Source organism: Budorcas taxicolor, chromosome 7 (genome assembly GCF_023091745.1).
Source record: "Budorcas taxicolor isolate Tak-1 chromosome 7, Takin1.1, whole genome shotgun sequence".
Classification (NCBI taxonomy): domain Eukaryota; kingdom Metazoa; phylum Chordata; class Mammalia; order Artiodactyla; family Bovidae; genus Budorcas; species Budorcas taxicolor.
Window position 1 is genome coordinate 2,558,646 of NC_068916.1, and position 27,221 is coordinate 2,585,866.

The window sequence follows — 27,221 nt, forward strand, 5'->3', positions numbered from 1 at the left end:
AGAAATAAAGAGCAACTACTAAAGAAGATATGCAAATAGATCATTCAAATGTACTTCAGTTCAGTTCAGTTCAGTCGCTCAATTGTGTCCGACTCTTTGCGACCCCATGAATCGCAGCACGCCAGGCCTCCCTGTCCATCACCATCTCCCGGAGTTCACTCAGACTCACGTCCATCAAGTCCGTGATGCCATCCAGCCATCTCATCCTGGGTCATCCCCTTTTCCTCCTGCCCCCAATCTCTCCCAGCATCAGAGTCTTTTCCAATGAGTCAATTCTTCGCATGAGGTATCCAAAGTACTGGAGCTTCAGCTCTAGCATCATTCCTTTCAAAGAAATCTCAGGGTTGATCTCCTTCCCAATGGACTGGTTGGATCTCCTTGCAGTCCAAGGGACCCTCAAGAGCCTTCTCCAACACCACAGTTCAAACGCATCAATTCTTCGCCGCTCAGCCTTCTTCACAGTCCAACTCTCACATCCATACATAACCACAGGAAAAACCATAGCCTTGGTTTACTTAGACAAATTAAAATGGTAATATAAAAAGATGCTCAAGTAACCCATAGAAAGGCAAGAAAAAGAAAACAGAAAACAAAGCAAGGAGAAAAAAAAAGAAAACAAAAAATGAAGAGGCAGCTGTAGCCCCAATAAATCAATAATTACAGTGAGTGTAAATGGTCTAAATATACAATTAAAAGATAGAGACTGGCAGAATGGATTTAAAAACTTGACCCAACTATATGCTATAAACAAGAAACTCAATTCAAATATATCAGTCTAAGCAGGTTGAAAGGAAAAGGATGGAAAAAAAAAATCATGCAAATATTAATCAAATAAAAGCAGAAGTGATTATATCAATATCAAATACAGTAAATTTGGGAGAAAATTACCACAGTATGAGTGGTCTTGTGTAATGACAAAGGGCCGATCCTCAAGAAGAACTGGCAATTCTGAATATGTATCCATCAAGTAACAAAACTCAAAATATTTTTGAGAGAGGGGTATTAATGTCTCCAAGTGTAATTTTAGTGTATCAAGGCTGAATATTGTCACCCTGTTTATTTAACTAATATGCAGAGTACATCATGTGAAACACTGGACTGGATGAAGCACAAGCTAGAATAAAGACTGCCGGGAGAAATATCAATAACTTCAGATATGCAGATGACACCACCCGTATGACAGAAAGCGAAGAGGAACTAAATAAAGAGCCTCTTGATGAAAGTGAAAGAAGAGACTGAAAACTCTGGCTTACCACTCAACACTCATAAAACTAAGATCATGGCATCCAGTCCCATCATTTCATGGCAAACAGATGGGGAAACAATGGAAACAGTGACAGACGTTATTTTTTTGGACTCCAAAATCACTGCAGATGGTGACTGCAGCCATGAAATTACAAGAAGCCTGCTTCTTGGGGAAAAAGTTATGACCAACCTAGACAGCATATTAAAGAGCAGAGACGTTATTTTACCAACAAAAGTCCATCCAGTCAAAGCTATGGTTTTTCCAGTAGTCATGTATGAATGTGACAGTTGGACCATAAAGAAAAGTTGAGCACCAAAGAATTGATGCTTTTGAACTGCAGTGCTGGAGAAGACTCTTGAGAGTCCCCTGGACTGCAAGGAGATCAAACTAGTCAATCCTAAAGGAAATCAGTCCTGAATATTCATCAGAAGGACTGATGCTAAGCTGAAGCTCCAATACTTTGCCCACCTGATACAAAGAATTGACTCACTGGAAAAGACCCTGATGCTGGAAAAGACTGAAGGCAGGAAGAGAAGGGGACCACAGAGGATGAGATGGTTGGATGCCATCACTGATTCGATGGACGTGAGTTTGAGCAAGTTCTGGGAGTTGGTAATGGACCAGGAAGCCTGGTGTGCTGCAGTCCATGGGGTCACGAAGTGTCGGACACAACGACTGAGCAACTGAACTGAACTGAATATCACCTTGATACCAAAACCAGGCAAAGTGAGTAAAAGCAAACAAAAAACAAAAATACAAACATCTCTCATGAATAGAGAGTCAAAGATCCTTAAAAAAATATTAGGATACACACATGGGCAAAAAATAAACTATTCATCATGATCAAGCAGATTTTATTCCAGGAATGCAAGCGTGGTTCAATATTCAAAAATTAGTTACCAGGCTAAAGAAGAAAAATTACATTTTATATCATATCAACTGATATAAAACAAATATTTGACAAAATTTAATGCCTATTCATGATTTAAAATGCTCAGAAAAAGGACAGAAGGAAATTTTCTCAATTGATAGAATCTACAAAATTCCTACTGCTAGAGATCTCTTCAAGAAAATTAGAGATACCAAGGGAACATTTCATGCAAAGATGGGCTCGATAAAGGACAGAAATGGTATGGCCCTAACAGAAGCAGAAGATATTAAGAAGAGGTGGCAAGAATACACAGAAGAACTGTACAAAAAAGATCTTCATGACCCAGATAATCACGATGGTGTGATCACTCATCTAGAGCCAGACATCCTGGAATGTGAAGTCAAGTGGGCCTTAGAAAGCATCACTATGAACAAAGCTAGTAGAAGTGATGGAATTCCAGTTGAGCTATTTCAAATCCTGAAAGATGATGCTGTCAAAGTGCTGCACTCAATATGCCAGCAAATTTTTCAGCAGTGGCCACAGGACTGGAAAAGGTCAGTTTTCATTCCAATCCCAAAGAAAGGCAATGCCAAAGAATGCTCAAACTACCACACAATTGCACTCATCTCACACGCTAGTAAAGTAATGCTCAAAATTCTCCAAGCCAGGCTTCAGCAATACGTGAACCGTGAACTTCCAGATGTTCAAGCTGGTTTTAGAAAAGGCAGAGGAACCAGAGGTCAAATTGCCAACATCCACTGGATCATGGAAAAAGCAAGAGAGTTCCAGAAAAACATCTATTTCTGCTTTATCGACTATGCCAAAGCCTTTGACTGTGTGGATCACAATCAACTGTGGAACATTCTGAAAGAGATGGGAATACCAGACCACCTGATCTGCCTCTTGAGAAATCTGTATGCAGGTCAGGAAGCAAGTTAGAACTGGACATGGAACAACAGACTGGTTCCAAATAGGAAAAGGAGTACGTCAAGGCTGTATACTGTCACCCTGCTTATTTAACTTATATGCAGAGTACATCATGAGAAACGGTGGACTGGAAGAAACACAAGCTGGAATCAAGATTGCCGGGAGAAATGTCAATAACCTCAGATATGCAGATGACACCACCCTTATGGCAGAAAGTGAAGAGGTACTAAAAAGCCTCTTGATGAAAGTGAAAGAGGAGAGTGAAAAAGTTGGCTTAAAGCTCAACATTCAGAAAATGAAGATCATGGCCTCCGGTCCCATCACTTCATGGGAAATAGATGGGGCAACAGTGGAAGCAGTGTCAGACTTTATTTTTCTGGGCTCCAAAATCACTGCATATGGTGACTGCAGCCATGAAATTAAAAGATGCTTACTCCTTGGAAGAAAAGTTATGACAACCTAGATAGCATATTCAAAAGCAGAGACATTACTGTGCCGACTAAGGTCCGTCTAGTCAAGGCTATGGTTTTTCCAGTGGTCATGTATGGACGTGAGAGTTGGACTGTGAAGAAGGCTGAGCGCCGAAGAACTGATGCGTTTGAACTGTGGTGTTGGAGAAGACTCTTGAGAGTTCCTTGGATTGCAAGGAGATCCAACCAGTCCATTGGGAAGGAGATCAACCCTGAGATTCCTTTGGAAGGAATGATGCTAAAGCTGAAACTCCAGTACTCTGGCCACCTCATGCAAAGAGTTGACTCATTGGAAAAGACTCTGATGCTGGGAGGGATTGGGGACAGGAGGAGAAGAGGACGACAGAGGATGATGGCTGGATGGCATCATGGGCTCGATGGACGTGAGTCTGAGTGAACTCCGGGAGTTGGCGATGGACAGGGAGGCCTGGCGTGCTGCAATTCATGGGGTCGCAAAGAGTCAGACACGACTGAGGGACTGAACTGAACATTATACTCATAAATGAAAACGATACTTTCTAAGATCAGGTAAAAGGAGGGATAGCTGCATCACAGCTCTTACTCAACATAGCGCTGGAAGTTCTAGTAAGTGCCATAAGACAAGAGAAAGGCAGGGGAAGCATACATATTGGAAAAAATAAAATAAACTTGTTCATGTTTGCAAGTAACTGATTTTCTACATAGAAAAAAATTTTGTAATTACCAAATAACCTATTATAAAAAAAAGAAAGAAAAACCCACTCCTAAAACTAAAATTGGGTTCTACGATATAGAAGGATATAAAATAAAACTTTAAAAATCCATATTTCTGTATACAGGGAATGAACATGAGGAGGGCACTGCAACAGCATTCTCGTCTGGAGAATCCCATGGACAGAGGAGCCTGCTGGGCCACAGTCCACAGGGTCACAAAGAGTCAGACACAACTGAAGCCATTAACACACCACACGCATACTGGAATCAACACACAGACAGCAAAATTTAAATACATTATGATTTATATTCACTCCAAACAAACAAACAAAAAGTATTAAGTCTAACAAAATATTTACAGGACTTATACACCTAAACTATACAACACTGATGAAAAAGATCAAAGCAGATCTAAGTATATGGAAAGAGATAGCACATTCCTTGATTGGAAGACACTGCATAGTAAAGATGTCAGTTCTCCCCAATTTGATACAAGTTATCAAAATCCCAGCAATATTTTCTTATAACCACAGACAAGAAGAATCTATCTATTAAGACTTATTACTCTATTTCAAGTTCCAAAAACTATGTGATATTGGCAGAAGGCCAGACACAGGGACTGATGAAAAGAGAATCCACACAGATATGTTCAACTGATTTACAAAAAACAGTGCAAAAGCAATTCAATGGAGGATAAATTTTTCAACAAATGGTGCTGGACACCTGGGCATATAGAGGTATTTTAAAGAGCTCTTAGACTGGACACCAAAAGTAAGCTCCAGAAACAAAAAAACTGATAAACTGGACTTTATCAAAATTTAAGACTTTTGCTATATAAAATACCCTGTGTGACAGTATGATTTATAGTAAGGAATATATATTTACTTTCTGTCTGGTGTTCCTGGTACATAGATCCTAGAACCTCTGAAATTTCCTAAGTGATGAGATTGATAAAGATGCTTCATGTTGATGAGGTGATATCTGGATTTCTCTGAAAGATAGGGCTCATTGCTAAGAGAACTATTATGTGACTAGAAGGCTGGAACTTTCAGTCCCACCCCCAGAAGGGACAAAACACCAACAGCCAATGATCTAATCAACTAGACCTACGAAATTCAGCCTCCATAAAAACCCAGCAAGACAGTTAAACAACCCATGAAGATATATATCTATACCAAGGAATACTACTCATCAATATAAACAAGCAAACATCCAACAACCTGGGCGACTTTCCAAAAACTTAACCTGAGTTAAAAAAAAAAAAAACTCAAAAGGTTAGACACAGCATAATTCTATTTACATAGTATTTTTAAAATAATTTAATTAATTAATTAATTTGATGGCTGTACTGGGTCTTCACTGCTGTGTGGGCTTTTCTGTAGGTGCAAAAAGCAGGGGCTGGTCTCCAGCTGCGGAGCACGGGTTTCTCATTGAGGTGGCTTCTCTTGTTGTAGAGCAGTGCCTCTAGGGTGCTTGAGCTTCAGTAGTTGTTACACTTGTGCTCAGAAGCTGAGGCTCGCAGGCTCTAGAAAACAGGCTCAAATGTTGTGGCACATGGGCTTCACTGTTCTGAGGCACGTGGGATCTTCCCAGATCAGGTATCGAAACGGTTGTCTCCTGCACTGGCAGGCAGATTCTGTACCACTGAGCCACCAGGAAGTTCTACATATTATTTTTGAAATAACAAAATTACATAAAGTTTTTTTAGCGGTTGTAACAAATTAAGGAGTGAACTGGGGCAAGAACAACCAAGCGTGGCTATTAAAGGGCAACAAGAGGGATCCTTTGATGAGGGCACCGTTCTGTGCCTTGACTGTGCATGTGTGTGTTGGTCGCTCAGCCGTGTCTGACTCTTGGTGACCCCATGGACTGTGGCCCGCCAGGCTCCTCTGTCTATGGAATTCTCCAGGCAAGAATACTGGAGTGGGTAGCCATTCCCTTCTCCAGGGGAGCTTCCCAACCAATACCCTGGTTGTGAAGCTGTACTATAGGTTTGAAAGATGTTATCACTGGAGGGAAATTGGTAAAGGCACATGAATTGTTCTCTGCATTATTTCTTATAGGTTCATGTGAATCTTTTAAGTACCTCAAAATTTGTTTTAAAAAATGAATGTGCATCTAAGGTTATAGTCCTATCTTTCACAGTAGAACAATTTTGAAGAACATGGAAAAACTTAAAAAAAAAAAAGTGACACATGCTAGCCTTAGGCAAACAACTTGAAAGAAAATGGTATGAACTGATTTACATGGCAGAAACACTCTGGCTCTGTATGAATGGATGATATAGTAAACAGACTTGATTTTTGAACAAAGTGATACATTTTTTCTTTCAAATAATGAACAGTGATATGAGAAATTATAAAAGTTTTCAGAGAGTAAGGGTAATGTAACCGTTTTTTAGTAGCTAGTACAACATTAAAATGCAAAGTTGCAAAGCTCGGGAAAATAACAGAGATCTGTCTTAAAACGGTGAAATTTAAGTGAAAAGACTGCTGTTACAGAGAGATATGTAACAGTGTCCAACAGAATTGCTGAGATATACAAACATCTCAGTGAAACTATACTTCCAAGAGAGAAACATAACAGCACAAATATCAAACAGTAAAGGCTCTTTCTGAAATGGAAGACCAAGGAATCAAAACGGAAGGTGCCATAAAGGCTTTCCTACCCATCCCCAGCATTTACTTTCACGGGCTTTTACATACATTGAATCAGTATAAAACCTGTGACCAATGACCCTAACCTCAAATAAAGTTTGTAATCTTTAGAGGATGAGTTGGTTGGATAGTATTACAGACTCAATGGACGTGCGTTTGAGCAAACTCCAGGAGACAGTGAAGGACAGGGAAGCATGGCGTGCTGCAGTCCATGGGGTCACAAAGAGTCGGACATGACTTAGTGACTGAACAAAAACAGCAAAATCTTTAGAGAAATGAATACAGGCTAAGGTTTGTAAATATGTATATACTATAAGATTACAAAAAAATCTTAAACCAGAAGGACATACAACAGTAGCTGCCCCTGAGAGGAGAAAAAGACTAGAAGACGAACAAAGAAAAGGGCCTTAACATTCTGTAACGTTTTATTTCTTTTACATTAAAAAAAAACAGACACAAAAGTGACAAAATATTGCTAATTCTGGTAGTCCTTATATGGATTACACTTGGCTACATTTTATATTTTTCTGTTTTTCAAACTTAAAAACAGGAAAATAAGAATAAATCAGACTTACCATAGGGAAATAGAACAGAAAAAGGCTTTTGCAACTCACATTTCCCTGACATCCATTTTAAGAGGACTCACCCAGTGTAACCCTATAGATAAAACCTTTCCAAAAAATCATTTATAAAGGTGATGTCTGTTGAACATGGATTTACATATATTTGTAAAGGTATTATTTATATTCTTCCAATTGCTTTTGTGAACAATGACATTAAATTTTATAAAATGACATGGATTTATATCAACAAAACCTCATTTTATAACTATCTTTAAGAAATAAAATTCTTGAAGACCTAATCATGTGATTTTGGGGCGGAAAGGGTGGTACAACACACAGCATGTGGGATCTGAGTTCTCCAACCAGACACGGAACTCAGGCCCCTTCAGTACAAGGGCAGAGTCACAGCCACCTGATGAGAAGGCAGTCTCCCTGCGCTCTCTATTTAGGAATCAACTACAGAGTAAGCTGGCTACACCTACAAGACTAGTCAAGAATCATAATGCGATAAAAAAAAAATTGCAGGTATTAACGTATGCTTACATGTAACTTTTAACCTTGCTGGTTTAAAAAAATATTTCTCAATACTTCTTACTAAGTCAATTATGTCCCCAAGTTCTAACATATTAATGAAGTCCTTATAAATCAATTTTATTTTTGATTTTTTTGATTTTTTAAAAAATGCTTAAATACTGGTCTTTATATTAGAGGATTCAAATGGATCAAAATTTTCTAACTGCTTTCTGCACTTTGTAAGAATCTCCATTTTTTGAGATTCGAACATTAAAAAAAGAAATAAGCTGTTTTACAGCATGATGAAATAAAGTCTGACATCAAGAATGTATAACCAAAACATAGAGGTGACTGAAATAAGGGCAAGAAAAGCAATGCTGGGCTAGGAGGAAAAAACAATAAAAAGACTAGCAGACAATCTATCAGTGAAAAAGAGAAAAAAACTAGTGGGCTACATCTAACAAACTGATGAACTCTGGGGAAGAATGAACCTGCAAATCCCTGGCAAAGATTCCCTCGTGCCTTCTTTAGACTCAAAGACATACATATAAACCATAAGCAGCACAAATATGGGAAGTCATACCTTTCAGGCCTAAAGTCTGCAACTGAAACAGTTTTCCCAGCTCAAAAGGTAGAACTCGTAACAGGTTGTTATTTAAATGGAGTTCCCTGTAGATGTAAAAATTCCAGGAAGTCAAAAGATATATTAACTTTAACAGCTAAAATCAACAATATGATTTCTAGGAATATAAAGATATAAATTCTTAATATAAATTTAGTGTTATATGCTAATGTCTAGTACAGAGCTTCTCATGTGGTTAAAAAAAAAAAAGACACAACAAAAAAAAATCACAAACTGCCAAAGACATACATTTATAAAACACGGCGGGGGGGGGGGGGGGGGAATCAATTATTGTAAAAATGAGAAAGGAAAAGACCAACAAAATATAAGCCCATTTTTTAAGAGCATGAGATTCAACAGACACATGCTGCGTATCTCACTGCAAGCTGGTGACACACTCTGAAATGGCACAGTCCAGAGACTGCCCTGGTCAGCACAGATGGATGTCTCCCACACATATTTCAGAAAGTGGAAATGAAAACCCTGCCTAACATGTAAACTGTGAAAACAGAATTTAAATGATCATATCATGCCGAAACAAAATACTTTACTGTAGCTGCATAATAAGTTTATGATTAATATTTTTCCAAATTTACTAATGTTTCACTTTATGAATACTGGCAGTTATATTAATAACAACTGATTATTTTAATGATTTGTTTTGCATAGAAAATGTAACCATTAAAGACACCTTCAGTAGGAAAAAAAGAAAGATCCAATAGGAAGATACTGGTAATATCCTATAATAGTAAGTTTTGTCAATTTTTACATGTGAATGAAAACTACTTCTAAAATCCTTGGTTCTTAGAATTTAAAAGAAGCTTGGTTACTACTGAGTAAAACCAGAGGTTGGTGAAGCCATAAAATGAACAAGAAAAACTTGTTCTGAATACCTGTTATTTCCAAATATATCACATAGGAAAGGAGGTCCTTTAAGTAAATCTGGTTCAGAGGAGTAAAAGTCATGGTATATACTCAAACCTGAAATTGTCAAAGGGCTGGTCTGGAAACAAAAGAGGTTAAAAAAAAAAAAAAAAAAACCACCTCCCACAAGGTCCTTATACCTTTTTTTTATTATGCAGCAAATGATAGAAAACAGCAGAAAAAGTCAGTGGAATTTTTTTTTTAAGGCAGATAATATGAAATGGTACAAGATTTTCCATTAGGATTAACACAATAGCTAGAAATTGACTTTATATTCAACTTGAGTAAATCTCATCTATCTTAGAAAACAGAGGTTACAGGAATTACCATTTACTAATAAAGTATTTGCCAAACAGGGTTGCTAATAGCTTTTTAGTCAGTATCCCAAATATTGCTGATCTCAGCTGGGTTCCTATTACAGCAACTTCACAGATGAAGGAACACTCAGCAAGGTTATAAGAAGCTTGCTCCAAATCACACAATTTATAAATGACAAAGTTTCTAATCTAAACTCTGTATGACTCCACATTCTATCTGCCTCCTATACTCCACACTAACGTCCCCCACATTCAATCACTAATTCTAGCTTCTTTCAAGTCCCATCTTTGTTACTATTATGCACAGAAGCCCTGGGACAGTCAAAAAGTATCACTAATTGGCAATGACTTCCTAGATCCTGTATTAAGGGTAAGGGGCCCCAGAATTTAGTGGAGAAAAAGCACCTCAACTGTGTCACAAATAAGTGCATATATGGAATAACACAAGCACTTTCTAGTTGTTTGTTCCACTTCGTCTTAAAATTTTGTTTCAAATATGAAGCATATTACACAAAACAGCAATAAAATAAATGCTAGGCAATGGATCTACGTGACTTATGATTTATTAGCTGACATTCCATTTTCCCAGAAAACTTTACCTCATGTTTAATTTTGTTCAAATAACATTAAATTGACAACGTTGTTTCCTAACAAAGTGGTGTTTCCTAAGGATATAATAATGTTTTGTTTTAAGGGTATGTAACTATGCACTGAGTTGGGTCTGTATACCTGAGTGATACCATGTTTCCGAGTTCTGCCGGTAAACTTCGGATTTTATTAGAGGACAGGTCCAGATACACCAGATTGTGAAGCTTCGCAATGTCTGAAGGAATGCGGGACAGGGAATTGTCACTTAGATACAAAGCTGTCAAGTGAGTTAGTGACCACAAAGATGAGCTTAAGCTTCTTACTTTTCCTGTAAAAGAAAAAAAAATGGGACAAGAATTAACTCTACAATTTGGTCTCTGGATTAAGTAACATTTAGATGTTTTATTGAGTAATAACTTATCATACAAAACATTGTGAGAAAGGGGTCAACACCTTATTGATTCTAGAACAATTCACTGCTAGGATTAAGTTATAAACTCTCCACTTAGCAAACTAACCACAACTCATTTAAGGTAATATATCAGTAGACTGCATTGTTATTTTAAAGAGCACAATAGTTAAAAGACTTTATCCTTTAATTAGCCTCAGCTATGAAAAGAAATAGTATGAGTAATTTATAGTAGTAAGTCTAATATACATGAATCAACCAGTTTCAGAGATCAGACACCCATCAATGCAGGAGTGATCCGTTAAGGAAGGGAAACAAACAAGTCAGGTCTACTATTACCTGAGCTTCCTTCTTGAACAGCTCAGCACAGTTAGGGGATTCCAGGGGAAGAACACTGATCTCCCCCAAGTACGGATACACAGCAAATGTCCAGGGAGGCCAGGATGATTAGAATTTATAAAGGCAGAGTACCAGAGAGGAGAGAGATGAAGAGAGAGGTTTAGAGATTTGACTTTCCTCCCCAAGTTACCAACTGATCAGCAGATGCATGTGAGAAACTGCCTGAGCCAGAGGAAAAAAACACCCAAAAGGAGCAGAGGTAATAATCCCTAGGTTCACACATCACTCAAAAAGTTCACACAGCACTCAATAAGGTAAAATCCACAATATCTGGCACGTAATTAAAAATTACTAGGTACACAAAGAAACTGTAAAATAATATCCACAATGAAAAGTCAGTCAATTAAGACCAGTCCACAAGAGATAACAATGATACAACTAGTAGATATTAAAAGTTACTTTCATTATATTCCATACTGTCAAAAGCTAAACAACTGAACGAGACGGCACAGACGCTCATATTGAACTTCTCAAGTTGAACACCATGGTTAAGAGGAAATGGAGAATGATTGCTAACATACTCAGCATTTCTTCCGGGAATGATAAAAATGTTCTCAGATGAACTATGGTAAGGGGTGCACAACAAAATATATAAAAACGACCGAATTTGTACTTTAAGTGGGTGAACTGTGTGAATTATACTGTTAACAATTATAGCTGCCACCAAAAGAGAGACAGACAGACACACACACGTAGGCAGAAAAATTCCCACAATAATGCCACAATCTAGAAACCCAGTGAGGTATTTTCAAAACTGAAGGCAAACTACAAGATGAAAAGAGCTGTGGAGATGGATGGCAGTGACAAATGCACACTATGAATGTATCTAAGAAACTTTTCCATCAAGGGTATTTTGGAACCAAATGGGTTCACTGGTGAGTGTTACCAAACGTTCAAAGGAGAATTAAAAACAATTCTATACAAATTCATCCAGAAACCTGAAAAGGATACTTTCCTACTCGTTATGAGGTCAACAGCACCCTGATACCAAAACCACACAACACTAGGGCAAGAAAACTACAAAACAACATCCTCATGAACATAAATGTGAATTTAACAAAAACAAATCCAACAATGCATTAAAAGGGATAATGACCAAGTAAGATTTGTGACAGAAAATGCTAGGTTTGTTGAACATTTTAAAAATATAATTAAAAAAATGTTGTCTCAGAAAAGAAAGCATTGGACAAAATCAGTATCCATTTCTGACTTTTAAAAACCTCTATCAGCTGATTTTTCAGCAGAAACTGAAAATTTTCATTTTTTATTTTAAAAATAACTTTAAAATTATTTTTAAAAATTACAGGGACCCCATAGACTAAATAGCCTGCCAGGCTCCTCTGTCTATGGGATTTTCCCAGCAAGAATATTGGAGTGGATTGCCATTCCCTTTTCTAGGGGATCTTCCCGATCCAGGGATCAAACCTGTGTCCCCTGCATCGCCAACAGATTCTTTACTGCTGAGCTACTGGGGCCAAATGTAGACTGTTATGCAAAAACCTCATGGTTAACTGCAAACTAAGTATAAATAGATATACACACAAAAAAGGAAGTAACTGAAACAACACTAAAGACAGTCATCAAATCATTAAGAATAAAAGGGTAAAAAGACCTAAAAAACAATAAAACCATGAGCAAAATGGTAAAATTGATTATATACAAATCCATAATTACCTTAATGTAAATGGACTAAATGATCCAACCAAAAAATAAGAGTGGATGAATGGATGCAGAAACCATATCCATAAATATACTACCTACAAGGCACTCATTTCAGAACTAATGATAACACACGAAGTGACTGAATGAAAAAAGAGGTGTACGCAAAATGGAAATCAAAAGAAAGCCAGAGCAGTAATACTTTTATCATACAAAAAAAAAAAAAATCACCTTTAAAATACAGACTGTTAGAAAAGACAAAAAAGGACACCACATAATGATTAAAGTATCAATCCAGGAATGTTCATAACAACTGTAAACATAGGAGCACCTCAACACATAACGCAAATACTAACACAGTATTGACCAACGACACATTAATATGTCTTTTGTTACCTGTGCATTAATGACCAGGGAGATCAGTAGTTTTAGAGAGTGGTACAATTAACAGCACTGTGTGAAGTTGTTAGAACTTAAAACTTATCAAAGGTTCATCATACAACTTGTGGTTGTCATTATCATTCACATTTTGTTTCATTAAGATTTTGTTCCAACCTTCTAAATATTATAAACACAAGTTTATTACTGTAAAACTATCAGAAATGACATACCACAAAATTTCTCATTTGAAAAAGAGCCCCCTTCAAAGATCCACCTTGTTAACTATCAGGTAAAATAAAAGAACATGTTCTAGAGGAAATAATACCCACAGGACTAAAAAAGAATCCTGCCAGAAAGTGGAGAGTCTGCTCTTCCCAGGGAAAGCACAGTGAAATGGTGTATTTGTAACAGATGTTCTGTTCCTCTGCACAGAGATGCCTGCTGTACTGTCTATCACATGCTAACGAAATATTAGAAGGCTTTAGTAACACATGAACAAAGTTTCAAATAAGTACATTAAGTGCAAAAAAACCTTGTTGGTATTTACTCCAACATGAGCATGTCAACATACACTTACATAACAAATCACCAGCCACAGGTGTTAATTTCTGTAAAAACTCCCCTGGTCAATAATGTGTCGACAGACATAAAAGGAGAAACCAACAGTAACAACTGACAAGGCATCAGAGAGAAAATCAATAAGGAAACAAAGACTTTGAATGACACATTAGACAAACTGACGCAATTGATAAACATATAGAACATTCCATCTGAAAGCAGGAGAATAAACATTCTTTTCAAGAGTACAGCAACATTCCCTGGTCCTGGAAGACCCGACATGTGCTACAACCACAGAGCCTGTGCTCTAGAGCCTGAGAACAGCAACCGGCGAAGCCCGCACACCCCGGAGCCTGTGCAACGAAAGCAACTACCGCAGTGAGAAGCCCAGCACCACAGTGAAGAGCAGACCCCCCTCCCAGTTAACTGGAGAAAGCCCGTATGCAGCAACGAAGACCCAGCACAGCCAAAAATAAATAAATGAATGAATAAATCTTTTTAAAAGTCACAGGATTATCTCAACAGATGCAAAAACACTTTTGATAAAATTCAAATCCATTTATGACAAAAAAAAAATCTCTCCAGAGACTGTGGGTTCTCTCCAGCTAGCATCATACTTAACTGTGAAAAGCTGCAAGCATTCCCTCTAAGATAGGGATCCCCAGTCCTCACACTGCTCCATGGCCTGTTAAGAACTGGGTTGCACAGCAGGAGATGAATGGCTGGGGTAGCAAGGAAAGCTTCATCTGTATTTACAACCTCTCCCCATTGCTGACACCACCGTCCGAGTCCCACCTCCTATCAGATCAGCAGTGGCACTAGAGTCTCATAGCAACATGAACCCTACTGTTAACTGCACATGCAAGGGATCTACACTGTGAGCTCCTTGTGAGAGTCTGAGGTGGAGCTGAGGCAGTGACGCTAGCACTGAGGAGCAGCTGCAAATACAGATTATTATCAGCAGAGAGGTTTGACTGCACAGACTATAATAAGTCAATTGCTTGCAGATTCCTACCAAATCCCTACCAGTGAGTGGCCAGTGACAATTAAGCTGCATCTGGTGTCAGGGTTTATGGCTGCAAGTGAGTTGACATACTTCAATTATACAGCTACATCTGGCGGCAGGCTTTAAGTCAGAATTCGATACTACTTTAGCCCATGAGTGGCCCGCCCATTATCTTCTTTACCACTTCCATCTGTGCCTCTTTCCTGAACTGCGTACTGTCTCAGTCAATTATGGTAAGCCCACAAAGTAATCCCAGCCAAAATGAGTAAAACACAAACATTGCTGGAGAGCGTCTTTGAACAGCGCAAAAGACCCAATGATCAGACAGCAGAAGACTCCAAGACTACTAACAAAAAGAAAGCTGTATTTTAAATACCAGAGTCCTATTTAAATTAGGGGTTCACTGCAATAAGTGATTCACATTCTCCAAGGCCACTTTATGTAACATGTGGCAACCAGTTATCCAAGAAGCCATGAAGCTGTGAGAACTGCTTCACCATATGGAGACCAAGCATACTTCATTAAAAAACAAGGCTTTAGAGTTAAAAATAAACATGAAAATATGAAAAACAGAAGCAATTACTGAAGGCCATCATGTCATCAAATGTGTCTGCACTGAGAGCATCATTCTTAGTGGCTAACTACATTGCTAAAACTAAAAGCCCTTTACTATTGGTGAAGAGTTGATCCTGACTGCTGCTAAAGTTCATTTATCATGAACTTTTAGAAGATGCTGCAGATCAAAAGGTGGCACGAGTTCCCTTTAGGCTAGCACCGTAAGCAGACGAATGGATGAAACAGCACGGTTGTTAGAAAGGACCAATAAGTCACTGTTGTATGCAATCCAGGTTGAAAGTCTACTGACGTGGACAAAAGGACAAAAGTGCTTGTCTGTGTGATACGTGCATGAGGATATGTTATGTGCACTTTTGTTGGCAACCAACATCACAGCTGCCAACTATTCAAGAATGATTACACATCAGAGCGACAGAATTGGTCATTCTGTATCTGTATATGTAGGGACAGAGTGGCTACCATGACTAGATGGCTTGTTGGTTTCTTTCAGTTCAGTTCAGATGCTCAGTCATGTCCAACTCTTTGTGACCTCATGGACTGCAGCACTCCAGCCTTCCCTGTCCATCACCAACTCTTGGAACTTGCTAAACTCATGTCCATTAGGTCCATGATGCCATCCAACCACCTCATCCTCTGTCATCCCCTTCTCTTCCTGCCTTCAATCTTCCCCAGCATCAGGGTCTTTTCCAATCAGTCAGTTCTTCACATGAGTTGGCCAAAGTACTGGAGTTTCAGCTTCAGCATCAGTCCTTCCAATGAATATTCAGGACTGATTTCCTTTACAATTGACTGTTTTGATCTCCTTGCGGTCCAAGGGACTCTCAACAGTCTTCTCCAGCACTACAGTTCAAAAGCATCAATTCTTCAGCACTCAGCCTTCTTTTTGGTCCAACTCTCATATCTGTTCTTGACTACTGGAAAAACTATAGCTTTTATTAGATGGACCTTTGTCAGCAAAGTAATGTCTCTGCTTTTTAATATGCTGACTAGGATTGTTGTAGCTTTTCTTCCAAGGAGCAAGCATCTTCTAATTTCATGCTGAAGTCACCATCTGCAGTGATTTTGGAACCCCCCAAAAATAAAGTCTGTCACTGTTTCCACTGTTTCCCCATCTATTTGCCATGAAGTGATGGGACTGGATACCATCATCTTCATTTTCTGAATGTTGAATTTTAAGCCAGCTTTTTCACTCTCCTATTTTACCTTCATCAAGAGGCTCTTTATTTAGTTCCTCTTTGCTTTCTTTTTTTCCCATAAGGGTGGAGGCATCTGCATGTCTTAGGTTATTGATATTTCTCCTGGTAATCTTGATTCCAGCTTATGCTTCATCCAGCCCAGCATTTCGCATGACATTCTCTGCATATAAGCTAAATAAGCAGGGTGACAATATACAGTCTTGATGTACTCCTTTCCCAATCTGGAACCAGTCTGTTGTTCATGTCCAGTTAGAAGCTTGCCATAATGCAGAATCAGTGGGAGTCCTGAGCTTGTTTTCCTGCAACTAGATGGTGCCACCTGGAATGATGGGAGACAGTGATGCCCACTGTGTGTTGCTTGTGTCCAGTCTACTCGGTAATCTTGTTTCAGTTGCTGTCACTGCAGAAAACCCCTTTCCACAAAGATAGGATGCTAGAAATGGAAGCAGGTTTTTCAGTGCATTTGTGGCCATCTCAGGATACTCCACCTTGATTTTAATCCAGAATGTATGGAGATTTGAAGTTGTCTCAAACATACTTTAAAGGCCAAGTCATTTGCTATCTCAAGCAATTGATCCTTTTCTAGCAAGGACAAAGCCGTTTCACCTGTCTTATTCACAGATGGGTTGTGGATCTGTTCCTTCCCAGGTTAGGGTCTTTTGTGGTTGGGAAGTAATTCTCAAACTTATTTGAAAGCTGAGATCGGTGATCATGCACCAGCTGGGAGAAAGAAGGCCCTGGCTCAGTGTCTTTCAAAATCTCTGCTAACGTTTGAAACATGTCAGAAATCCCCATGTTCACTTGTCATCCCCATCATTCCAGTCTGGTGGTGAATGCAACCACTTTTTGCCATTTCATACTGTTTCTGGGGTTCTCAAGGCAAGAATGCTGAAGTGGTTTGCCATTCCCTTCTCCACTGGACCATATTTTGTCAGAATTCTCCACCCTGACCCGTCTGTCTTGGTTGGCTCTATGTGGCATGGCTCATTCACTGAGTTAGACAAGGCTGTAATCCATGTGATCAGTTTGGTTAGTTTTCTGTGATTGTGGTTTTCATTCTTTCTGCCCTCTAATGGATAAGGATAAGAGGCTTATGGAAGCTTCCTGATGGGAGAGACTGATGTGGGATAAACTGGGTCTTTTGTTCTGGTGGGCAAGGCCATGTCCAGTAAATGTTTAATCCAATTTTCTGTTGACAGGTGGGGCTGTATTCCCTCTCTTCTGTTTGGACTGAGGCCAAACTATGGTGGGGTTAATGGCGACCTCCTGCAAAAGGACTTACGCCAGCACTGTAGTATTCGGTGCCCCGACCCCATAGCAGGCCACTGGTTCCAAACTGGGACCTCATAAAGTTGGCAACTGAAGCCTCTGATCCACATCATAAGCCCAACAAACTCCTAGACCAGGTTCATCAGGCGCTCAAACCCCTAGATTTTTCATCCCAAATTTTCACCAGCCTCAATGACACCTAACAGACCCTGACTGAAACCTCGCCAAACCTCTCACGTTGGCTCTGTCTTCCCTTGAAACCTCGACCCTTCCTTGCCCAACGGATCCCCAGGAAATGGGTAGAGGCCCAAAATCTCACTCGAAATGCCACAGAAGTAACCTTGTCAATGGGGCCCTTGACCACTGAGATACTGTACCTCCCAGCCAATGCCTCTTGTGTTCTGGCCAATGATATCTAATTAACCACAGTGGCCTGTGACGGCTTGAGACGAGACCCCCTATCCCCAAACCCTCCGGCAATGGAAGACCAGATCCAGCCAACCCGCCACCGCCAGAGGGCATTAGCTGCAGCTCCCCTGCTCCTCGGAGGAAATTTACTCACAACCGTAGGACTGGGGGCAGAAGGACTGGGATCAGCCACACACTTCTACTACGAGCCGTCCGCAGAACTCAATCGAGACCTGGACAAGGTGGCAGATTCCCTAATGGCATTACAAACCCAGGTAACCTCTCTGGCATCAGTGGCTCTCCAAAATCGAAGGGCCCTAGACCTGCTAACAGCTGAAAAAGGGGGAACCTGTCAGTTCCTAAGAGAAGACTGTTATTTTTTTTTTCGTAATGCCTTGGGGATAGTTCAGAACAAGGTCCGAGAGCTGAGAGAGAGCATCAGACTTGGACTGGCTGAGTCAGACGGTTTCGATTTCTCAGGATGGTGAAAGTAGTCTTGGGCAAAATGGCTTCTCCCACTTCTCGGACCCCTTGCAGCCTTGTTCCTCATCCTGTCGATAAGACCTTGTGTTTTTCAGATCATCTTCCGGAGGGTCAGGGAGCTAACCCAGACGGCTACTGGACAGATGTTGATGGTAGCCGCGTACTCCAAGCTCCCGTCCAGACATCCTGAGGCCCCCTAAAGGTCACCGGGATCCAGCCACGACCCTCAGCCCCAGCAACGCCCCAGTTCAGCAGGAAATAGCCAGAAGCAATAACGGTGCCCCTTATCCTATCAAAAGGGTCAGAATGTAAGGCTGGACCCCAGGGGCCATGATGGGCCACCCCTCCTCTCGCTCCCACTGGCGGGGGAAGTCCCTAACAGCAGGAGCCTCCCAGATTCCGGGGACCAATGACAGAACACTTCACCAGCTAAAGCCGCCCCACCGCAGCCACAAAGAAGGACCTGTCAGCCCGCGACACCTCGGCTTGGCGACCTATCCAAACCCCCGCCCATCTAGCCTGACCATCGCTCTCAACGAACGTATAAAAGCCACCCCCAACATGGTCCGGGCGCGGACTTCCTCGACCTGCCTCGTTCGGGTCCGGGAACCCCGCCCGGTAGCGCCTTGCCATTAAAAAGCCTGTTAGACACTTTTTTGGTGTCCTGGACTTTTACCTAACACACTCATGACAACCTTTGTCAATCTATGACACTCATGACAAGCTATGTTAATCTATGACACTCATGACAAGCTATGTCACTCATGAAAAGCTATGTGAACCTATGACACTCACGGTCAACCTATGACAAAGGAGGCCTTCTCTGTCAAGAGTATACAACAGAGGAAAGACAATCTCTTCAATAAATGGTGCTGGAAAAACTAGAGACCTACATGTAAATAAGTGAAGTTAGAACACTCTTTAACACCAAGTACAAAAATAAACTCAAAATGGATTTAAGATCTAAATGTAAGACCAGATACTGAAAAACTCCCAGAGGAAAATATAGGCAGAACACTCTTTGACATAAATCACAACAATATTTTTTATTTTGGATTTGTCTCAAAGTAAATAAAAGCAAAAATAAACAAATGCAATCTAATTAAACTTAAGTAGCTTTTGCACAGCAAAGGAAACCACTGATCAAACAAAAAAACAACCTACTCGATGGGAGGAAACATTTGCAAATGTTATGACCTACCAACATATTATTAACATTAATATCAACATATTCAACAGCTCATTCAACTCAGTATCAAAACAACCAACCGGGAATTCCCTGATGGTTGAGTGGTTGAAGAATCCACCTGCCGGTGCAGGAGACTTGGATCTGATCCCTAGTCTGGGAGAAGTCCACACGCCTCGGGGCAACTAAGCCCACGGACCACAGCTACTGAAGTCTGTGTGCACTACAGCCTGTGCTCTGCAACATGGGAAGCCACCACAAGAAGCAGCCCACACACCAAGGGGAGAACAGCGCCCACCCACTCCAACTGGGGGAAGCTCTTGCGTAGCAGCAAAGACCCAGTGCAGCCAAAAAAAAACCCCAACCTGATTAAAAAATGGGCAGAACTGAATAGACAGTTTTCAAAAGAGGAAATACAGATGGCCAACAGGCACATGAAAAGAAGCTCAACATCACTTATCATTCAGTTCAGTTCAGTTCAGTCACTCAGTCGCGTCTGACTATTTGAAACCCCACGAATCGCAGCATGCCAGGCCTCCCTGTCCATCACCAACTCCCGGAGTTCACTCAAACTCACGTCCATCGGGTCGGTGATGCCATCCAGTCATCTCATCCTCTGTCATCCCCTTCTCCTCCTGCCCCCATCCCTCCCAGCACCAGAGTCTTTTCCAATGAGTCAACTCTTCACATGAGATGGCCAAAGTACTGGAGTTTCAGCTTCAGCATCATTCCGTCCAAAGAACACCCAGGACTGATCTCCTTTAGGATGGACTAGTTGGATGCTGTATGAATTTAGGGAAATAAATATTCAGACCAGAGCAGTTGGAAGCAAATTTTAATGTAGGATTTGATTGGGTATTTAAAAGGAAGCTGTCTAATAAGACTAGTCTCAACTTTCCCATGTCTTACAGTCTTGCATTTTACCTTCTTTACTCGTCATTTCAAATATTTCGCTTTCTCTCTCTCTCTTTTTTCACTGTACTGCATTGCATGTTGGAGCTTAGTTCCCCAACCAGGGACTGAACCTGAGTTCCATGTATTGGAAACATGGAGTCTTAACCAGTGGACCACCAGGGAAGCCCCTCAAATATTTCTAATGGGACAAAGACTGAGCATAAAAGGAAAAATAAGATAGGTTTGAGTGGATTTATTTGAAAAGTAACTAAATTATCTGATTAGTAAGGGATAGTGTGAAATGAGAAAAGTCAGCCAAATTTAAAAGATGAAGGGGCATACTGTCAAGGTCAGCAGTATTCATTACCTTTTAAAAATGACTGACTATTGAATTATGAATTCCCCATCATGTCATGTTTCAGAAAATGGGATAACTATCTTCAGAATAATTCATTTATTTCTTCTTAAATCAAAACCACAATGAAATACCTTACACCTGTCAGAATGGCTATCCCTGAAAAGAACACAAATAAGAAATGTTGTCAAGGATGAGGAGCAAAAGGTACCCTTCTACAATGCTATATGAATGTAAACTGATATAGCCACTGTGGACAAGCGTATGAGGTTTCTCAAAAATATAAATATAGAACTACCATAGGACCCAGAATTCCATTCCTGGATATATATCCAAAAGAAACAAAACCACGAATTCCAAAAGATACATGCTTTCCAATGTTTATAGCAGCATTATTTACAACTGCTAAGATACAGAAGAAACCTAACTGTCCATCAATAGATGAATGGAGATATATATATATATATATATATATAGTGAAATACTGCTTGGCCATTAATGAAATTCTGCCATTTGCAACAACATGGATGGATTTTGAGAGTATTGAGCTAAGTGAGTTAAGTCAGACAGAGAAAGACAAATACTGTACACTATCATTTATATGTGAAATCTAAAAAAATATAACTAGTGTAATAATAAAAAGGTGGTTCATTCACAGACTCAGAGAACAAGCTAGCAGCTACCAGTGGGAAGGGAGGGCAATACTGGGGTGAGAGGCACAAACTTCTGTGTGAAACGCCACAAGGATGGACTGCACAACACAGAGATTATAGCCAATATCATACAATAACTGTAAACAGCGTGTATCCTCTATAAGAATTTTAATTTTAATAAAAATAAATCCTCTTATACATGAAAAAAAAATTTTTAATGCTCAGTAAACTAAGAACTTCCTCAATCTTGATGAAGAGCACCTACAAGAAGCTTAGTGATAAAGAAATAAATTCTTTCCCTAAGGTCAGAAACAAAGCAAATATATCTACTCTCACCACTACCATTCAACATTATATCGTAGGTTCTAGCTATTCCACGACAAGAAAAATTTAAAAGGCAGATATAAAAATCTTTATTTGCAAATATCAAATCATCTATGTAAAAATATCCTATGGAATCTATAAAAATGCTACCAGTAAGTGACTTTAGCAAAGTTGTACAGCAAAGATCAATATACAAAAATATCTACTGCATATCTGCATGCTAGCAATGAACAATGAGGAACTGAAATTTTAAAACTGTAGCATTTACAATTCAGTTCAGTTCAGTCGCTAGGTCGTATCCAACTTTTTGCAACCCCACGAACTACAGCACAGCAAGGCTTCCCTGTCCATTACCAACTCCCAGCGCTCGCTCAAATTTATGTCCATGGAGTCAGTGATGCCATCCAACCATCTCATCCTCTGTCATCCCTTTTTCCTCCTGCCTTCAATCTTTCCCAGCATCAGGGTCTTTTCTAATGAGTCAGCTCTTTGCATCAGGTGGTCAAAGGACTGGGGCTTCAATTTCAGCCATCACCCCTTCCAATGAATATTCAGGATTGATTTCCTTTAGGAATGACTGGTTTGATCTTCTTGCTGTCCAACGGACTCTCAAGAGTCTCCTCCAACACCACAGTTCAACAGCATCAATTCTTTGGTGCTCAGCTTTCTATATGGTCCAACTCTCCCATCCATACGTGACTACTGGAAAAACCACAGCTCTGATTAGACAGACCTTTCTCAGCAAAGTAATGTCTCTGCTTTTTAATATGCTTACTAAGTTGGTCATAGCTTTTCTTCCAAGGAACAAGCCTCTTTTAATTTCATGGCTGCAATCACCATCTGCAGTGATTTTGATGCCCAAGAAAAGAAAATCTGTCATCGTTTCCATTGTTTCCCCATCTATTTGCCATGAAGTGATGAGGCTTCATCAAGAGGCTCTTTAGTTCTTCTTCACTTTCTGCCATAAGGGAGGGTGGTATCATCTGCATATCTGAGTTTTTTGGTATTTCTCCTGGCACTCTTGATTCCAGCTTGTGATTCATTCAGCCCAGCATTTCACATGATGATCTCTGCATATAAGTTAAATAAGGAGGGTGACAATATACAGCCTTGACATACTCCTCTCCCAATTTGGAACCAGTCCGTTGTCCGGTTCTAACTGTTGCTTCTTGACCTGCATACAGGTTTCTCAGGTAAGGTGGCCTGGTATTCCCATCTCTTGAAGAATTATCCACAGTTACATATTAATTATCTATCAAACTTATGTTAACACTTAGGGACAAATTTGACCAAAAACAACAACAACAACAACAACAGTGCAGAATCCAAGTGTACTAAGAACTACAAAAGAATGCTGGAAAAAATGAAAGGAGTCCTAGGTAAGTGAAGAGATAACCTCTACAGTTGACCTTTGAACAATGCGGAGTCCCCCACATATAACTTACAGCCAGTCCTCTTAATGTGCAGTTCTGTTCAGATTCAACCAACCTTAGATGGTGTAGTACTGTAGTACACATTTATTGAAAAAAATCTGCACCTAAGTGGGCCTATGAAGTTCAAACAGGCAAGTTCAAGGCTCAACTGTATATGGTGGAGTTGCCAACATGTTTGGCAGCTAAAGAGACAACATCCATTAATTCAGCCAACGTTTAGTGACTAGTATGGTGTGGAAACAGAATGGTAATAAGACAAAGTTCCAACCTCGGGATTTTTTTATGTGAGCTCCATAATCAAAATAGCAATCAGCAATAGGAAAATGAACAACAGATAAGAACAAGTAACTTAATCAATAAAAAACAAAGGGTCAGTCATTTTACAAAGTTCATTTCAGTAATAAAAGAGATACAAATCTAAATAAAACATTTCTATCAATGCAAATAGCAAAATAAGAAGATTAATACCCAGTACTGGCAAGGCTAAGAGGGAAACACACATTCATTATGGGAAAAATACAACCATATTTTAAACCAATCTTGTAATAATAGCTACTAAATTTTAACTTTGAATATTCTTTGCCCTATCACAATTCTACAATTAGAGGTTTATCTTATAAAAATATACTCAAGAATACCAAGAAATATATACTATTGGTAGTAGGGAAAAATGTGAAATAACCAATGATCATTAATAGAGTATACTTAAATTATGACTCATATACACAATGATATGCTGCAGCTATTAAAGAGACTGTGGTAGAGCTATATACAATGATATGGAAAGATGGTCACCAAAAAAAGAGGAAAGAAGCAAATTTCAAAACATTACATTACTCCATTTGGGAAAAAATGTTGGTTTAAAGATCAACAGTTACAAAAGCAAAAGAATGTAACATACTGCAGAGAAAGGTAAATCTCTACTGACAGAACTAGGCTATTCAGGAAACTAAGGTTCCTAATTTTCTGACAGAGCTCAAAGAAGAATACAGACCTTCTGAGACTCTGATGATATCTATTTACTTTTCTATAAAAACTGAACATATTCATGAGCACTCAAAAATTTGCATTCCATTTTAAGCAGTTTATAGTGACTTGAGAAACACTGGGATTATCCTGATCTAACTTAAGAGCCTGTTTTGATAGGCAAATTCATTCTAAAGTGCCAAGAATTCTTAATTTCTAAATACCAGGAAACAGAAAGAATCTCCTCGGTGCTCCCTGAAAACAAAGAGATGATTAGCAAAGAGATTAGGTATAATTCAGTTCAGCTCAGTTCAGTCGCTAAGTCATATCTCACTCTTTGCGACCCCAAGAATTGCAGCACGCTGGGCCTCCCTGTCCATCACCAACTCCCAGAGTTCACTCAAACTCATGTCCATCGAGTCGGGGATGCCATCCAGCCATCTCATCCTCTGTCGTCCCCTAATCCTCCTGCCCCTAAGCCCTCCCAGCATCAGAGTCTTTGCCAATGAGTCAACTCTTTGCATGAGGTGGCCAAAGTACTGGAGTTTCAGCTTTAGCATCATTCCTTCCAAAGAACACCCAGGACTGATCTCCTTCAGAATGGACTGGTTGGATCTCCTTGCAGTCCAAGGGACTCTCAAGAGTCTTCTCCAACACCACAGTTCAAAAGCATCAATTCTTTGGCGCTCAGCCTTCTTCACAGTCCAACTCTCACATCCATACATGACCACAGGAAAAACCATAGCCTTGACTAGATGGACCTTTGTTGGCAAAGTAACGTCTCTGCTTTTTAATATGCTATCTAGATTGTCATAACTTTCCTTCCAAAGAGTAAGCATCATTTAATTTCATAGCTGCAATAACCATCTGCAGTGATTTTGGAGCCCATAAAAATAAAGTCTGACACTGTTTCCACGGTTTTCCCATCTATTTCCCATGAAGTGATGGGACCAGATGCCATGATCTTAGTTTTCTGAATGTTGAGCTTTAAGCCAGCTTCTTCACTCTCCTCTTCCACTTTTATCAAGAGGCTTTTCAGTTCCTCTTCACTTTCTGCCATAACGGTGGTGTCATCTGCATATCTGAGGTTAATGATATTTCTCCTGGCAATCTTGATTCCAGCTTGTGGTTCTTCCAGTCCAGCGTTTCTCATGATGTACTCTACATAGAAGTTAAATAAGCAGGGTGACAATATACAGCCTTGACGTATTCCTTTTCCTACTTGGAACCAGTCTGTTGTTCCATGCCCAGTTCTAAATGTTGCTTCCTGACCGGCATATAGGTTTCTCAAGAGGCAGGTTAGGTGGTCTGGTATTCCCCTCTCTCTCAGAATTTTCCAGTTTATTGTGATCCACACAGTCAAAGGCTTTGGCATAGTCAATAAAGCAGAAATAGATGTTTTTCTGGAACTCTCTTATCTTTATCGATGATCCAGCGGATGTTAGCAATTTGATCTCTGGTTCCTCTGCCTTTTCTAAAACCAGCTTGAACATCTGGAAGTTCACGGTTCACGTGCTGGGGAAGCCTGGCTTGGAGAATTTTGAGCATTACTTTACTAGCGTGTGAGATGAGTGCAATTGTGTGGTAGTTTGAGCATTCTTTGGCATTGCCTTTCTTTGGGATTGGAATGAAAACTGACCTTTTCCAGTCCTGTGGCTCCTGCTGAGTTTTCCAAATCTTTCAGGATTTGAAATAGCTCAACTGGAATTCCATCACCTCCACTAGCTTTGTTCATAGTGATGCTTTCTAAGGCCCACTTGACTTCACATTCCAGGATGTCTGGCTCTAGATGAGTGATCACACCCTTGTTATTATCTGGGTCATGAAGATCTTTTTTGTACAGTCCTTCTGCATATTCTTGCCACCTCTTCTTAATATCTTCTGCTTCTGTTAGGTCCATACCATTTCTGTCCTTTATCGAGCCCATCTTTGCATGAAATGTTCCCTTGGTATCTCTAATTTTCTTGAAGAGATCTCTAGTCTTTCCCATTGTGTCATTTCCCTCTATTTCTTTGCACTGATCGCTGAAGAAGGCTTTCTTATCTCTCCTTGCTGTTCTTTGGAACTTTGCATTCAGATGCTTTTATCTTTCCTTTTCTCCTTTGCTTTTCACTTCTCTTCTTTTCACGGCTATTTGTAAGGCCTCCCCAGACAGCCATTTTGCTTTTTTGCATTTCTTTTCCATGGGGATGGTCTTGATCCCTGTCTCCTCTACAATGTCACGAACCTCCTTCCATAGTTCATCAGGCACTCTGTCTATCGTATCTAGTCCCTTAAATCTATTTCTCCCTTCCACTGTATAATCATAAGGGATTTGATTTAGATCATACCTAAATGGACTAGCGGTTTTCCCTACTTTCTTCAATTTAAGTCTGAATTTGGCAATAAGGAGTTCATGATCTGAGCCACAGTTATCTCCCGGTCTTGTTTTTGCTGACTGTACAGAGCCTCTCCATCTTTGGCTGCAAAGAATATAATCAATCTGATTTTGGTGTTGACCATCTGGTGATGTCCATGTGTAGAGTCTTCTCTTGTGTTGTTGGAAGAGGGTGTTTGCTATGACCAGTGCGTTCTCTTGGCAGAACTCTATTAGCCTTTGCCCTGCTTCATTCCGTACTCCAAGGCCAAATTTGCCTGTTACTCTAGGTGTTTCTTGACTTCCTACTTTTGCATTC

General features: G+C 39.8%; 1 protein-coding gene across 1 annotated transcript in view; it reads right to left on the minus strand.

Annotated features, from left to right (window-relative positions):
* The window catches only part of CNOT6 (CCR4-NOT transcription complex subunit 6), a 63,019-nt gene that overhangs the window by 14,863 nt on the left and 20,935 nt on the right, over positions 1-27,221 (minus strand). The window contains exons 2-3 of the mRNA XM_052643694.1: positions 10,533-10,719; positions 8,524-8,609 (exon numbers count right to left, since the gene is read on the minus strand). Coding sequence (XP_052499654.1) covers positions 8,524-8,609; positions 10,533-10,719 — 273 coding nt within the window. The remainder of the gene's footprint in view (positions 1-8,523; positions 8,610-10,532; positions 10,720-27,221) is intronic.